Raw genomic sequence first — 17,082 nt, 5'->3', positions numbered from 1 at the left:
GTCAATGCAATGCAGTCAACAACGTTCTCCAGAGATGCTGCCTGTCCCGCTGAGTTACTCCAGCTTTTTCTGTCTATCTTCGGTGTAAACCAGCATCTGCAGTCTGAAGAAGGGTCTCGACCCGAAACGTCACCCATTCCTTCTCTCCCGAGATGCTGCCGGACCTGCTGAGTTACTCCAGCATTTTGTGAATAAATCAATCTGCAGTTCCTTCCTACACATTTCGTCCGCTCCACTGCGAAATCTCCTCATGATGCGGTCTCCCAGGTTCTGCACACCGCTCTCTCTCATCTGGACAGCCAGGGGGGCTATGTGAGGATGCTGTTCATTGACTTTAGTTCAGCATTCAACACAATAGTCCCCAGCAGACTGGTTGAGAAGCTGCTGGAACTGGGGCTTAGCACCCCTCTGTGTGCCTGGGTCCTGGACTTTCTCACCACCAGGCCCCAAGTGGTCAGGATGGGGGAACACACATCTAGCTCCCTAACCCTGAACATAGGATCCCCCCAGGGTTGCGTCCTTAGCCCCCTACTGTACTCCCTGTACACACATGACTGTGGGGCCAGGTTCAGCTCAAACTCCATCATCAAGTTTGCTGATGACACTGGTGGCAGGCCGGATCGCCAACAACGATGAGAAGGCCTACCGGGAGGAGGTGGCTGATCTGGCACTCTGGTGTCAGGACAATAGCCTCCTCTTGAATGTCACTAAAACGAAGGAGCTGATTGTGGACTTCAGAAGGGCTAAACATCCAAGGACTGTCAACTTTTATAACTCCAGAGACTAAATTTTTGTCTACACTATAGTAACTTATTAACTTTATTTATATGCTGTAACTGTAATTCGTTTTTGTGCACAATCCGCAGGCATTGCCACTTTCATTTCACTGCACATTGTGTATGTGTATGTGACAAATAAACTTGACTTGACTTGACTTTGAAAAAGTTCTCTCTCCGACGAGAGTTCTTGCTGCTCTGTGATTCCTCTCTTGCTGCTCTGTGATTCCTCCTGCTCTACTTTTTTGCATATCTTTCATTTATTTGTTCTACATCTCTCTACACCACCGTCTATATCTCTCTTTCCCTTTCACCTGACTCTCAGTCTGAAGAATGGTCTCCATCCCGAAACGACACCTATTTCTTTTCTCCAGAGATGCTGTCGGACTCGCTGAGTTACTCCAGCTTTTTGTGTCTAATGTGTATATATATATATATATATATATATATATATGTGTGTATGTGTATATTTTCATATGACCCAGAAAGAACAATGAAATTCTTACTTGCAGCAACACAACAAAACATGTAAACATAGTACTCTCTAAACAATATAATAAACGAAAAAAAGGTGTGTATTTATTTATATATATGTATAATGTGAGAATAAAACACTCACGACTCTCTTGACTCAATATCTTTGGAGAGATAAACAGAATTAATATTTCCGGTTAAAGACTGCACCATGTGCAAGGTTTAGAGAGGAGTGTGTAAAGTCTATGTCGAGCCTGCACTGGCTAGACTGCATAATGGGTAGTGTTTTGTGGAAGGAATACATGTAGAAAATGGTTACTACATATTTATTGGAGTGAGTAATGTGTGTAGAGTGTGTATTCGGCAGGATTTACAGAGTGTGCACATAATTATCATGTGCCACTTACCAACAACTAGTAAACCAGCAGATACAAGAAACTGCAGATGTTGTTTTTCAAAAAAAAAGTCAAAGTGCTGGAATAACTTAGTGGGTCCGGCAACATCCCTGGAGAACATGGATAGGTGTCGTTTCGAGTCGGGTCTCTTCTTCAGACCTGCTTGAGTGCGATAAAGGGTCCCGACCCGAAACATCACCTATCCATGTTTTCCAGAGATGCTGCTTGAGTTACTCCAGCACCTTGTGTCTTTATTAGTTAACCAGTGTTTCATTTGGACTTCATGAGGATCACGCTGCTTCTGAAAAGCAGCCATGGTCCAAACATGGAGCCAAGTGCTGAATTCCAAAGGTGTGGTGTGAGTGAATCCCTACAACTCAGCACCCAATTGAGTGCCGCACCATGGCGTTCCAGTAAAGCTGAAGCAATGGACCTCAGGGAGCAGTCACTAGCTAGAAGGAAGAGAGTTGTTGGAGGCTAAATATCAGAGCGTCAATTCTTCATGGCAGAGTCCCAAACTCAACCAGCATCACGTGTTTCCCTTGATCATGAGTTCAGAATTTGGATGTTCTCTTGTGAATTCACATCCATTTGCCTTTCCTTCCTTGTTCCATCACTTTGTGTCTTTTGTTTTGTAAACCAGTATCCGTGGTTCCTTGTGTCTACGTTGTCCTTATTTCTTAAACATGGATCAAAACATTTTAAGACAAGAACTGGTCCCAGTTCGGACCAGGTAGAGGCAGGGTCTACTAACTTTACAGGTTGGATGATTGTAATAGCAAGAAATTCTGATCAGAGAATGTGTGATTTCCTCACAAAATAAGTTGCTCCCTCTTCCTTCTCCCGAGACATTAGATTAAGGGTTAGCCAGAAGAATATATAAAAGATATAAAACTCCAGAAATTGTTCATCCCTGTCTGGCGAGAAAATAAAACTGGGAAGGCGGCTCAACCGTGGCTGACGAGGGTAGTCAAGAATAGTGTTAACTCCAAGGAAGAGGGATATAAATTGGCCAGATGAAGCAGCAAACCAGAGGGCTGGGAGAAATTCTGAACTCTACAGAGGAGGACAAAGGGGTTAATTAAGGGGTTAATTAGTGAACTTATAATGGGGAAACAAGGAAGTGGCAGAACAGTTAAACGAGTTCTTTGGTTCTGTCTTCACTAAGGTGTTAAATCAAATTCTTTACCTTCAGTCTGAATAATCACACGTGATACTGGATTAGCACATCAGATTTATTCCACCATGGGGTTCTTCCCGAGAAGATCTCCAGACACAACACTAGTGTCTGAAGAGACCTCAACTCAGGGGAGGGGAAGAACAACTTCTCCACCATTGTTTACTTTTTTATACAGAAAAAGAGAGGTGTGACAAAAAGAAATCAAGGACCAATTACACATCTAATACAATGACCAATTACACATCTAATACAATTTCCATGGTTACAGAGAAGACAAAATCATTGATACAGGTCACATGCTCAAAAACCAAACCATTAATATAAGTCACATGTATTTGGAGAAACGCATCAATTTACCTAGCGTGGATTCAAACTTTTCCTACTTTCACACGCACCCAAATAAGGAGTTGCTAATAAGAAAGAAACTTTCTTATCTCTATAGACGAGCAATCTCGCAGCTGCATGACCTTGCTTTACTGTTTCAATACACAGTACACGCAGTCAGACAGAGTGGGAGAGGACAATAGCCGATCTCTTCTGTACACTCCTTATCACTCGTAAAGGGACAAACACATTCTGTTCCCAAGGATAACATTTCTGCCACAAGCATCCATCTTACTGCTTTCCACTAAAATAAGCATCCATTTTATATTAGCTAAAACAACAAAAGAAACCATCTTTACTACTACAAAATATAATATCTCTAATTGACTATACCAGCTAATAGCATAGATTCTCAAAGGAAGACACAAACAAACTCCTGGAAATACTAGGGGACTGAGGATCTAGTGGGAGGGAGGAACTGAAGGGAATCCACATTAGTCAGAAAATGGTGTTAGGTAAACTGTTGGGACTGAAGGCAGATAGATCCCCAGGGCCTGATGGTCTGCATCGCAGAGTATTCAAGGAGGTGGCCCTAGAAATCGTGGATGCATTGCTGATCATTTTCAAATGTTCTCTCGACTCTGGATCAGTTCCTGTGGACTGGAGGGTAGCCAATGTAACTCCACTTTTTAAGAAAGGAGGGAGAGAGAAAACGGAATTATGGACCAGCCTTACATCGGTAGTGGGGAAGATGCTTGAGTCGATTATTAAAAATGTTATAGCAGCGCATTTGGAAAGCAGTGATAGGTTCGGTCAAAGTCAGCATGATTTATGATGGGGAAATCGTGCTTGACTAATCTTCTGGAATTTTTTGAGGATGTAACAAGTAGAATGGATAAGGGAAAGCCAGTGGATGTGGTGTATCTGGACTTTCAAAAAGCCTTTGACAAGGTCCCACACAAGAGATTAGTGTGCAAAATTAGAGCACATGGCATTGGGGGGTAGGGTATTGACATGAATCGATTTGTACCAGCATCTGCAGTTATTTTCTTATACTATGGATAGAGAACTGGTTGGCAGACAGGAAGCAAAGAGTAGGAATTAACGGGTCCTTTTCAAAATGGCGGCAGTGACTAGGGTGCTGCAAGGCTCGGTGCTGGGATCCCAGTTATTTACAATATATGTTAATGATTTAGACGAGGCAATTAAATGTAACATCTCTAAGTTTGCGGATGACACAAAGCTGGACGGCAGTGTGAGCTGCAAGGCGGATGCTATGAGGCTGCAGGGTGACTTGCATAGGTTAGGTGCGTGGGCAGAAGCATGGCAGATGCAGTATAATGTGGATAAATGTGAGGTTATCCACTTTGGTGGCAAAAACAGGAAGGCAGATTATTATCTGAATGGTATCAGATTAGGAGAAGGGGAGGTGCAACGAGATCTGGGTGTGCTTGTACATCAGTCACTGAAAGTAAGCATGCAGGTACAGCAGGCAATGAAGAAAACTAATGGCATGTTGACCTTCATTGCGAGAGGATTTGAGTTTCGAAGCAAGCAGGTCCTACTGCAGTTGTACAGGGCCCTGGTGGGATGGTGGGACCGCACCTAGAGTATTGTGTGCAATTTTGGTCTCCTAATTTGAGGAAGGATGTTATTGCTATTGAGGGAGTGCAAAGTAGGTTCACCAGTTTAATTCCCGGGATGGCGGGACTGACATATGATGAAAGAATGGGTCGACTGGGCTTGTATTTGCTGGAATTTAGACGGATGAGAGGGGATCTTATAGAAACATTAAATACTTAGAGGATTAGACAAGGTAGATGCAGAAAAAATGGTCCCGATGTTGGGGGAGTCCAGAACCAAGGATCACAGATTAAGAATAGGGGGTAGGCCTTTTAAGACTGAGATGAGGAAATTCTTTTTCACCCACAGAGTTATGAATCTGTGGAATTCTCTGCCACAGAAGGCAGTGGAGGCCAATTCACTGGACGTTTTCAAGAGAGTTAGATTTAGCTCTTAGGGCTAAGGGAATCAAGGATGTGGGGAAAAAGCCGGAACGGGGGACTGATTTTAGATGATCAGCCACGATCATATTGAATGGCGATGCTGGCTCGAAGGACCAAATGGCCTACTTCTACACCTATTTTGTATGTTTCTAAGGGTCTTGACCCGAAACGTCACCCATTCCTTCTCTCCAGAGATGTTGCCTGTCCTGCTGAGTTACTCCAGCATTTTGTGTTTATCTTCGATTTAAACCAGCATCTGCAGTTCTTTCCAACACCATTGAACCATTAGTATTTGTACTATTTAGAATATCCTTCCAACTCACACCATGATGATATTGGGCTAAATATGCTGCTTTCCATACTTCAACTGTGAATCACTAACTGCCCAGACACTAAGGAAAACAGTCAAGGGCCCGTAAACCCGATAACCTTTGTATTCTGATTCAGCAGTTCCTGGCCCCGGTATTAATCCACATCCTGTTGTGGTGTGAGGTTAGACCTGCACCAACGCATGTCAGTGCAACATAGCTGGTGTGTTAAATTTCCTTTGTGTATGTAATCAGTGTCTGTTCCTAGTAACAATCAAGCCAAATGTTGATAAGCCTCTGAAACCACGCCCACACGCAGCAGTGTACCATGATGCTCAATGTGCTGCTTTCTGCATCCCAGCCGATGTACTTGATAAGCTGTTTACCCATAGAAAAACCACCGTCTGATTTTAATCTCAAATAAATTCTTGCATTTATGCAAATAAATTCTTGCATTTTGTACAGTCATTTCTGCAAGACACAGAAAATAAAAACACACCTGTTTGGTTCTCTTTATCTTGGATGCCTTACACTTCCTAGGCTGCACTTGGTAAGTGGCAGGAGATAGGAATTGATGGATGATATTATACTAAGCCCTGTGGCTACTAACCTGGCTATCCTTTGACACTTCGATAAAGGAATCAATCATTCTCTATCGTAGAATATAGAATAGATCAGCACAAGAGCAATCCATTCAGTTCACAACGTCCATGCCGAACATAATGCCTTGTAAAACTAATCTCCTCTGCCTGCATGTGAACCATATCCCTCCATATCCATGCATTTATCTAAAGGTCTCTTAAACGCCACTCTCGTATATCACCAACCCAACACCATCTCTGAGAGGGCACGTTTCAGGCACCCATTACTCTCGGTGTTAAAAAAGCTTTCCTTGTACATCTCCTTCACATCTTGACCTTCTCAACTTAAAGCTGTGGAAAAGCAAAAATGAAATTGCAGGTGTTGGAAATCTGAAATAAGAGCAGAAATGCTGGAAATACCCAGTAGCCATGGGCGAAGAGATTGGGAAAGAACATTTGTGGCTGGGTGAAGGCAGAGAGAGGCTGTGATGCACAGTGTGTCTGAGTCAGCTGAGAGAGGGTGGAGAAAGACTGCTAATTGCAACCGATCTGACTAAGGAGGCGTGGGGGAAGAATGAGGACTGAGGAGAGGCAGGAGAAGCAACCGTGCTGGAACCGTGAGAAACAAACACTGCAGCTGCAGAAGATCTGAAATAAAGGAGAATGCTTGCAACACTCAACAGCTCAGGCAGCATCTGTAGAGAGAGAAAAACTAAACTGATGACCCATCACTAGAACTTGCTGGTTCAGGCAGAAACTGGATACACAAGACCTGTGGCTGGGAGCTTTGAGATTTAATAGGAACCCGAGGGGTAATTTTTTTCGCACAAAGGTTGGTGAGTGTATGGGACAAGCTGCCAGAGGTGGTAGTTGAGGCATGGACTATCACAATGTTTAAGAAACATTTGGACAGGTACATGGATAGGACAGGTTTAGAGGGATATGGGTTTTAGAGGGATATGGGCCAAATGCAGGCAGGTGGGACCAGTATAGATGGGACACGTTGGCCGGCGTGGGCAAGTTGGGCCGAAGGGCCTGTTTCCAAGCATCACTCAAACCTACTGCATATCCCTGTACTACAAGTTATGATTTACATTTAACTTACTTAACAATCCAAATAACATTTCTGCTGATTAGTTTTGAATGCACCCCAGTTTGAGTAGAGGCCGAACAAATCTCTTAAACACGGTGCTTGCGTTACATCCATCTCCCATGTTCTCCAGAGATGCTGCCTGACCTGCTGGCTTACTCCAGCACTTTGTGATTTTTGGGGGGGCAAACCAGCACCTGCAGTTCCTTGTGTTTTTACTTTTATCCATGTCCAAGATGCCGAGTAAATGCTGCTCAATGTTGCAGTCTTGCGTTTACAGTGTTCTTCCCACAGGCAATTGTTAGTCAGGAACCAGCGGCAGACCGTGACTGCTGATTGCCACAGTGGCCGTCAGAACCAAACCAGTGTGTACTTTGTCAAGTGAATCAGCTGTACTCCTTCCACCACTCCCAAGTGATCAAGAGGCTGACTAGGCAGACACAAACGTTTTAATGGCATTTTACATAGCAGTCAATAATCAGGAATGAAAGTAACTGATAATATTCCAGAACCTGCTCATATCATATCATATCATATATATACAGCCGGAAACAGGCCTTTTCGGCCCACCAAGTCCGTGCCGCCCAGCGATCCCCGTACATTAACACTATCCTACACCCACTAGGGACAATTTTTTTAAACATTTACCCAGCCAATTAACCTACATACCTGGAGTGTGGGAGGAAACCGAAGATCTCGGAGAAAACCCACGCAGGTCACGGGGAGAACGTACAAACTCCTTACAGTGCAGCAACCCGAAGAAGGGTCCCGACCAGAAACATCACCCATTCCTTCTCTCCAGAGATGCTGCCTGACCAGCTGAGTTACTCCAGCATTTTGTGTCTATCCCCACCCCTCTGAAGCCCAATTGGGAAATCCAAATAAGTATCAAACTCAACACTCATTAACAAGTAGTCTGGAGACCTTCTGGTCTGTACTCAGAATGAAGGGACTTTGCTGTTATACCGGCCATTCAACCCATTAAATTCATGCTGTTCCCTTTGAAACTAGTAACACTGCTCTTTTCCTTACAGCCCTGCGGAAGTTCCTTGCATCAAAAAAATATATACATTCAATGATCTACTGAAAATGACTATTGAACCTGAGTCTCCGGCGCTGCATTCGCTGTAAAGCAGCAACTCTACCGCTGCGCTACCGTGCCGCCACATTTGTTTCCGGTTTTAACTCCCATTGTTTCTACACCAACACGCCTGGATTTAGCAAGAAGCGTCGGTATGTCGCCAGAACTGTCAATTCTCTGCTCCCTCCCTCCCTCCCTTCAACCTGGTTAGACAAGGATGCACCAAGGGGACTATGTTTGATCGGACTTTACTGGATTTATCTTGCACTGAATGTTATTCCCTTATCATGTATTCATACACTGAAAGGCTCGATTATAACCGTGTATTGTCTTTCTGCTGTATGGAAAGCACGCAACAATGGCTTTTCACTGTACCTTGGAACATGTGACAATAAACTAAACTAAAGGGGGGCCCAGAGGGGGGGGGGGATACCAACGTCACCAGCCTGACCGCCTTACCCCAGCACAGCTCACACCACCCAGGGGCAGTGTCTTCTGCCCTTCAGCCGCCATCAGGAGGAATGTGAATGGGGCAGCATTCAGCAGTCACTGCTGCATTGAGCAATATTCCTGAGTGCAGATCAACACTCTCCAGTGTTTGGGGAGGGACTTGATCAAATGGGAGTGAAGATCCAGCACCTGAAATAGTCAAATGTGCAGTTCCCACCACATCTGCACTGGCACTCAGCTATGAATTTGGGAAAATAACTATTTCAGCTTCCAGGCCCTGATAGATCCATTCACTTTCTCCTTTCTGTCCCTAAAATTGGCAAAGTCTTGAGGAGACCAGGCTCCAAAGACCAAAGATCCTCCTTGTGCTCTTTCAGATGATCAAACATAGTGAACCAACATCCCCCTTCCCCTGAGCAGAGCATGTTGGAGCCCTCTGCTGTCATCAGCACACTCAATGCCCATGGTGGCCGGCAGTCTTGTTCTCCCTCCTCCCTAAACCCCACCCCTCTGAAGGAGCAACCCGAAGAAGGGTCCCGACCAGAAACATCACCCATTCCTTCTCTCCAGAGATGCTGCCTGACCAGCTGAGTTACTCCAGCATTTTGTGTCTATCCCCACCCCTCTGAAGCCCAATTGGGAAATCCAAATAAGTATCAAACTCAACACTCATTAACAAGTAGTCTGGAGACCTTCTGGTCTGTACTCAGAATGAAGGGACTTTGCTGTTATACCGGCCATTCAACCCATTAAATTCATGCTGTTCCCTTTGAAACTAGTAACACTGCTCTTTTCCTTACAGCCCTGCGGAAGTTCCTTGCATCAAAAAAATATATACATTCAATGATCTACTGAAAATGACTATTGAATCTGCCTCCACCAGACTGCTGCTAGAACTAATTGTTAATCTGATCCATTTCGCAATGCTCTTAAACCGTGCCAATAGTTATATGCTTTGCTCTGTCCAGCCCAACCTTCAGGAACGGGAAGCAAACTGCATTTATCTCTTACGGTTAACAGGAGCAATGATTAGTTATCACCAAACCCGAGTTAAGTGCTTAAGGCACTGGTTAGAAAGGGTCTCAGACCTCCTGGCACAGGCGACCAGGTGCAGTATGGTCTAGCAGTCCAGTGCAGCTAAAGATGGGTTTGAAAGGTGCAATTGTTGCCGTGTGTAGTTGATCGCAGGCCAGTGAAGAAATGCCACCATATTGAAAAATAAGTTCCCAAGCCCCTTGGTTTTTGTGCTCAGCCTAAGCCGTTGGAAGCTCCCTCGCCGACGCTCCTTCAGTCCGTCTTGCCGCTGTAGGTGAGGTTGGTAAAGGTTGATGTTGGCCCTTGGTACAGTGGGTTGTTCACCTGAAATGAGACAAGTTCGAGAACGTGGTGAGCTTGTACCTCCTGATTACCTGACTCACCTACAGAGGTGTGCCCCTGTCACTCCCCACACTGGGCACCTGCCTGGTGGAACAACTGTGCCGACTTGGTGCAGGAACTGCACTACTGAAGGTTGACTGATTGCAGTAGCAGGTGACCCAAACTGCCACTGAAAATAGAGCACCGCAGATCCTGAAAGGCTGAAATGAAAACAGACCCGGAACATTAACTCCGTTCCTCTTCTCTCCAGATGCTGCCTGACCTACATTGTTTCTATTTCAGCTGCAAGTAGTTTTGGGGAAGTGGAATACCTAAAAAAAAAGACACAAAGTGCCGGAGTAACTTAGCGGGCCAGGCAGCATCACTGTGGAACATGGATAGGTGACGTTTTAGGTCAGGACCCTTCTTCAGACTCATCTTATGTACCATGGAATTCCTGGTTAAGTGGCTTAACTGGATAGATAACTTTTACGAGGCTTCGAGACAGGCACATGGAAGTGCAAGGAATAAAGGGATCATGTATAGGCAGATGAAATCAGTTTTATTGGCATCAGGTTCAGCACAAACATCACGGTCTGAAGGGCCCATTCCTGTACTGTTCTCTTGTCTATGTTTTACATTCTACGAGCTGAGCTGGATGTAAAGTAGGGTGATAATTTTGTGGTCATCTTGTCTCAGCCTTACACCAAAGCTGTGAAAGGACTACTTCAGTTTTGGATTGTTATCAGGGAGAGAGCTGGAGTCTGTAGATAGATCCCAGAGTTTGGGCACAGATGCTGCAAGTTTATCTTCATATTATTTATTTGGAGGAACGTTTTACTCATCTGGCATTAGAAGTTGAACCACACGTCTGACAGTTCAGTGGCAGTGGAGGGATCGAGCAGCCTCTCGCAACCAGTGAAAACTACACAATTACTTCTGAGCTGCAACCACCTGCAGGAAAGGTGGCAGTTGAGAGAACCTGTAGGCTCCTTTGTGCTGTGGGCTGATGCTCGAAGAAGCTCACTCGCTGATTTAGTTTGCTGTAGCAGCATTGCAGTTCCTGCACCAGTCCACCCCAGTGTTGATCGTCGCATTGCCCGCAGTGTGACGTGACCGAAGTTAACGGGTCTGAACCCCGTCCTTACCGTATCCCATTTTGCCTTGGCTCGTTCTGCTTCAAACTTTGCAAACTCCTTCGTGTCATGGATGGTGACCAGTAGCTTCCAAATCAGCAAGGCCACCAGGCCCAGGATGAGGATGATGCCCATCAAAGGCAGGACAATGTACAGTGGGTTCACTGTGGTCGGGCACTCTAGTCAGAAAATGATACAACCTGCATTAATACATCATCCTCTACAGCCACTGGATACCAACTTCTCTTTCAAGCTCTGCAAAATCTAAAGAAGCTGGAGGCAGCAGGAATACCAAAAATACATTAACTACAGTAAAATCAAGTATAATTCATTAAGTTGCAGACGCCAGTGCGAAGTAACAATGGATCCATGAACCTAAGTCTACAGTAGTGCTTACTGCGTAAATACTCAGCTTAATGAACTCGGGCACATGCCACCATAAAGGATCACAGCATGGTTGTAAAGACCTGGTTCACAAAAGGCCAAAGATCATGTCTTAATATTTAGTGGCACTGCGGATGCTGGAATCTTGAGCAGCACACAAAGTGCTGGAGCAACTCAGCGGGTCAGGCAGCAACTGTGGAGGGAAATGGATAAGGGTGTTTCAGACTGAAGAATCCCAACTCGAACCATCACATGTCCATTTCCTGACCCACTCAGTTCCTCCAGCACATTGTGGTTTTATCTCTGAATATTTTGCGTTGCTGCTTACAGGTTGAAACTCTCTAGTCTGGCATTCTGACCTCTGCCAACTCCAGTGGTTTTGAATCTGTAGTACAGATCTTTACTAATTACCTAATTGTAACTAAGATCTTACTGAGATCTACCTTCAACTTCAACGAGATCTGGGTGTCCTAGTGCATCAGTCACTGAAAGGAAGCATGCAGGTACAGCAGGCAGTAAAGAAAGCCAATGGAATGTTGGCCTTCATAACAAGAGGAGTTGAGTATAGGAGCAAAGAGGTCCTTCTGCAGTTGTACAGGGCCCTAGTGAGACCGCACCTGGAGTACTATGTGCAGTTTTGGTCTCCAAATTTGAGGAAGGATATTCTTGCTATTGAGGGCGTGCAGCGTAGGTTTACTAGGTTAATTCCCGGAATGGTGGGACTATCATATGTTGAAAGACTGGAGCGACTAGGCTTGTATACACTGGAATTTAGAAGGATGAGAGGAGATCTTATCGAAACGTATAAGATTATTAAGGGGTTGGACACGTTAGAGGCAGGAAACATGTTCCCAATGTTGGGCGAGTCCAGAACAAGGGGCCACAGTTTAAGAATAAGGAGTAGGCCATTTAGAACTGAGATGAGGAAAAACTTTTTCAGTCAGAGAGTTGTGAATCTGTAGAATTCTCTGCCTCAGAAGGCAGTGGAGGCCAATTCTCTGAATGCATTCAAGAGAGAGCTAGATAGAGCTCTTAAGGATAGCGGAGTCAGGGGGTATGGGGAGAAGGCAGGAACGGGGTACTGATTGAGAATGATCAGCCATGATCACATTGAATGGCGGTGCTGGCTCGAAGGGCTGAATGGCATCCTCCTGCACCTATTGTCTATTGTCTATAACTAAGGTCCATGCTAATCAGCAGCTAATCAACCTACTTTTGCAAACTCAGCAGATAAATTCTCCAACTAAAAGAAACTTTGCGTTATGGACAGTTCACGCAACCACTGTGTAAGCCGGAGACTAAATGAACAGTGTTAAAGAAGAAGAGCTATGGGAGGGCGATCGGGGACGATTTCTGTGATTTGCTCAGATCCTTAGGGTGCCGGAATAGAGTTTCAAACTGTATTTAGAATGACAGAGAGAAAAACAAATGAGAATGCGATATTGATTAAGGATGATGTTCTAAAAAGAAAGAATAAACTGCATAGCACTCGGCAGTTGAAACATTGTTGAATGTTTATTGTAGAAGTTGGATTATTTTCTCTGGAACACCGGACGGAGGCTGAGGGGAGACCTACTTAAGTGTATACAATGATGACACCATAGACAGGGCGTGCAGTCACAACCTGTCCCCCAGGCTGGAAATGTCAGATACTAAAGGGCAGAGCTGTAAGGTGCGAGGGGTAAAGTTTAAAGGAGATGTGCGGGGCACGTTTTTAAACACAGAAGGTGGTGTGCATGGAATGTGCTGCAGGGGCCGCTGGTCGAAGCGGATGCAATAGTGGCATTTAAGAGACTTTTGGATAGGCATGTGGATATGGAGGAAATGGCAGGATATGGATTATGTGCAGGCAGATAAGGGATGGTCTTGGTACCATGTTTGGCACAGACATTGTGGGCAGAAGGGCTCGTTCCTGCGCCACACTGTTCTATGTTCCAAATAAAAAACGTACAACAGAAACAAGAGACAAGGTGTGAAAGAAGAGACCTTATGTTTTCTACTGTAGGCTGAGACTAACATAATGCTCGGGTAGATGAACGAGGGACTTTGATATATGTGCAGCAAATCTTTCTCAAGTGTTAATGTCCTTGGAACAACCAGGAGGGAAAGAGTTCTGGTAGATGAAGTATGATAATTGCAGGGTGTTACAGGAACCAAGACTGACTGCAACATACTTTGGTTTAGAGTAATTACATAATGAGATCAGAAAACATCCAAGGTATTGACATGAAGAGATGCAGTAGGTGATTAACGACACACAGAAGGAGCAAACTGAAGTAGTAATGAGAAGACAATGCAACCACAGAGCAGTGGAAGAAATTGAGGAGGTGTTGTAGGAAGGAACAGCAGATGCTGGTTTAAACCGAAGATAGACACAAAATGCTGGAGTAACCCAGCAGGACAAGCAGCATCTCTGGATAGAAGGAATGGGTGACGTTTTGGGTCGAGACTGTCTGAAGAAGGGTCACGACCCGAAATGTCAGTCTGAAGAAGGGTCTCGATCCGAAAAGCCACCCATTCCTTCTATCCAGAGACGCTGCCTGCCCCACTGAGTTCCTCTGGCATTTTGTGTCTATCTTCGAAGATAGAAGGGAGCTTGGGGACAAGCTAAACGGTTTCCTTTCTAGGAAGAAGGCGGTGGTTCCAAAGTCACTGACTGTTGAAACCACAGAAAATGTACAACAGAAAAGGGGATTCATATGAGGAGCAAGATTCTGTTAACACCAGGAAAAAATATGGAAAGTACTTGTGTACTTATGAGAAACAAGCAGTAAATGTCTTGGAAAAACAGCTGCTATTGGAAAAGACAAGCATGGAACACTAACTGGACGCCAAAACATTTTAAACATGTGAAGTTGAATGGTTAGCTATCAGGAACCCAAGGAAGGAAGAGACAGCTAAAGATAGGCAACATGGGGGAAGGGTTTTATGACTCAATGAGGAGGCAAACTATGGACCAGAAGGTCTAGGATTAGGTGCAATTGTGAATCACTCACTACCTACAGGGGCAGCAACAGTGGATTGCAGGGTTGCTAATGTTATACCGAAACAGCAGGGATTAGAGTATCACTTGCAACTCCCGATCCACAACACTCTCTCCTGCCTTCCCAACATGCAACTGTCTGGGAGATACGCTCACTTGTGCATTTCTGGGTCTCAACAAGATGATTGTGGGCAACTTTGGGGGAAAGTGCATGGGAGTGGCTCGAGCGATTTTCAACTGCAGATTCACAGCATCCTGAAAACTATGATTTCAGGAATCTATGATGCACCCCATGTGCATTAGATACCAGCAAAACAGAGAAAATTCAAGTAACTAAACAGATAAAGCAGATCAATCCAACTCAAAGAATAATTGCTTTTCAAACCTGGATCCTTAATAACCGACAGAATGGATTTTCCATTTGTTTCTTCGTGATAACCAAAGTGAACGATGCAGCCGTTCTGGTCTTTGTAGCTGCAGATGACACCATCCTTGGTTTTCATGTCTACCGAGTGATAAGCACAAACAAAAAAAATCAGACGGTGCAACTCAGAGTGAAATGCTGAACAAACAAACTCAAAATGTGTTAGGGTAGGATTAGTGTAAAAATGTGTAGGAAGGAACTGCAGATGGTGTAACTCAGCGGGTCAGGCAACATCTCTGGGAAAAAAGGAATAGATGATATTTTGGATCGGAACCCTTCTTCAGACTGAACATGAGTAAAAATGGGTAGTTGGTGGTTGGTGTAGAGGTGGTGGGTTGAAGGTCTTACCTCTATGTTGTATCTGTGTATTGCTATTAAATATTTGGGTTATCAGAGTCGCTGCATGCTTTACAAATCCAGGCTATATTTAAGAGGGAGTTAGATTTGGTCCTTTTTGCTAAAGGGATCAGGGGGTATGGAGAGAAGGCAGGTACAGGTTACTGAGCTGGATGATCAGCCATGATCATATTGAATGGCGGTGCAGGCTCGAAGGGCCGAATGGCCTACTCCTGCACCTATTTTCTATGTTTCTATGTTTCTAGAACAGCTCAGGACTTGCTGTTCCAGGCTGAGCTTTCAGCGTGTTTCATGTTGGCTGGATTGTGATTAATGAATGGCCTTGGATTGGATTAGGGCAGGCAGGGACCTGACACCAGGCGATCGCTGTTCCTCTCCCAAGCCTCAGGCACAAGGCAGGGCTGGGGCAGGGCTAACAGCACTGCCAACCCACACACTTACCCACGGTCTCCACAAAACGGATCTGATCCCTGCACACCTTCTCACACTTGCCCTCGTCCTTTAGCTCGCCCGTGTCAAACACCTTGCACTCCACGCATTGCCTGTGAGAGGAGGGGGGAGGAATGGGAAGCACACGCGTTACACAGGCATGACAAGAACACACCAAGTGTTTTCATGGATTCTTCCCATTGGTCCTGGCTGCGATCAGGTACCGAGGTTGGGGGGCGGCAGATTAGTGATGAGGGAGGGAGGGATGGAGTGAGGGGGAGATGGGGAGATGGGGTGAGGGAGAGATGGAGCGACAGAGAGATGGAGAGAGGGGGAGATGGGATGAGGGGGAGATGGGGAGAGGGAGGGATGGGGAGAGGGAGGGATGGGGAGAGGGAGGGATGGGGAGAGGGAGGGATGGGGAGAGGGAGGGATGGGGAGAGGGAGGGATGGGGAAAGGGAGGGATGGGGAAAGGGAGGGATGGGGAGAGGGAGGGATGGAGAGGGAGTGATGGACAGAGGGAGAGATGGGGTGAGGGAGGGATGGAGAGGGGGGAGGGATGGGGAGAGGGATGGATGGGGAGAGGGATGGAGAGAGGGGGAGATTGAGTGAGGGAGGGGATGGGGAGAGGGAGGGATGGGGAGAAGGGGAAATGGGGAGAGGGGGAAATGGGGAGAGGGGGAAATGGGGAGAGGGGGAAATGGGGAGAGGGAGGGATGGGGAGAGAGGGAGATGGGGAGAGGGAGGAAGGCATGGGGAGAGTGCAGGAATGGAGACACTTACTTCTTGAAGGTGCAGGCATCGGGACAGGTAGGGCACTTCTCACACTGGTCGCCGAAAGCCCCATCTTTACAAAAGCACTTCCCGCACTGACAATCGCCCCGGCCGTGACATATGGACCCCACAGGAGGCCGGCAGCTCCCAGTCTTCGTGCTACAGTTGCAGAAACTGTCCGTCCAGTCCGGCAGGCACCTGCACTCTCCACACTGACACTGGCCATTGCCTGCGGTGAGACACACAGCCCTGGTCAGTGGTGCTCCCATGAACAACATCTGCCTGCACACACAGCTCACCCTCACTCCACACCCACCACCCCTCCCTCAAACTCCTGCCCATCGTCGGCCCCCAATGCCTGCCCTCACCCCTCACTTTCACCCCCTCCCTCATCTCTCTCTCCCTTCACCTCACCCTTCTGCTCTCTCTCTCTCACCCTCCCTCTCTCCTTTCTGTCACCCCTCACCCCCACCCATATCTCTCCCTCTTCTGTCGTTCCTCACCTTCCACCCTCATCTCTCCCTCACACGCCCTTCTTTCGCGCCTTCCCTCACTGATTACACGAGATAAAGT

General features: G+C 46.0%; 1 protein-coding gene across 1 annotated transcript in view; it reads right to left on the bottom strand.

The window, feature by feature from the left end:
• Nucleotides 1–8,425: 8,425 nt before the first annotated feature.
• The window catches only part of LOC144607791 (integrin beta-3-like), a 59,960-nt gene continuing 51,303 nt past the window's right edge, over nucleotides 8,426–17,082 (bottom strand). Inside the window, exons 11-15 of the mRNA XM_078424866.1 lie at nucleotides 16,519–16,738; nucleotides 15,747–15,847; nucleotides 14,910–15,029; nucleotides 11,170–11,336; nucleotides 8,426–10,024 (exon numbers count right to left, since the gene is read on the bottom strand). Of these exons, the coding sequence (XP_078280992.1) occupies nucleotides 9,953–10,024; nucleotides 11,170–11,336; nucleotides 14,910–15,029; nucleotides 15,747–15,847; nucleotides 16,519–16,738 (680 nt within the window). The 3' untranslated portion in view covers nucleotides 8,426–9,952. The remainder of the gene's footprint in view (nucleotides 10,025–11,169; nucleotides 11,337–14,909; nucleotides 15,030–15,746; nucleotides 15,848–16,518; nucleotides 16,739–17,082) is intronic.

Source organism: Rhinoraja longicauda, chromosome 29 (genome assembly GCF_053455715.1).
Source record: "Rhinoraja longicauda isolate Sanriku21f chromosome 29, sRhiLon1.1, whole genome shotgun sequence".
NCBI lineage: Eukaryota > Metazoa > Chordata > Chondrichthyes > Rajiformes > Arhynchobatidae > Rhinoraja > Rhinoraja longicauda.
This window is presented reverse-complemented; position numbering and strand designations above follow the sequence as displayed.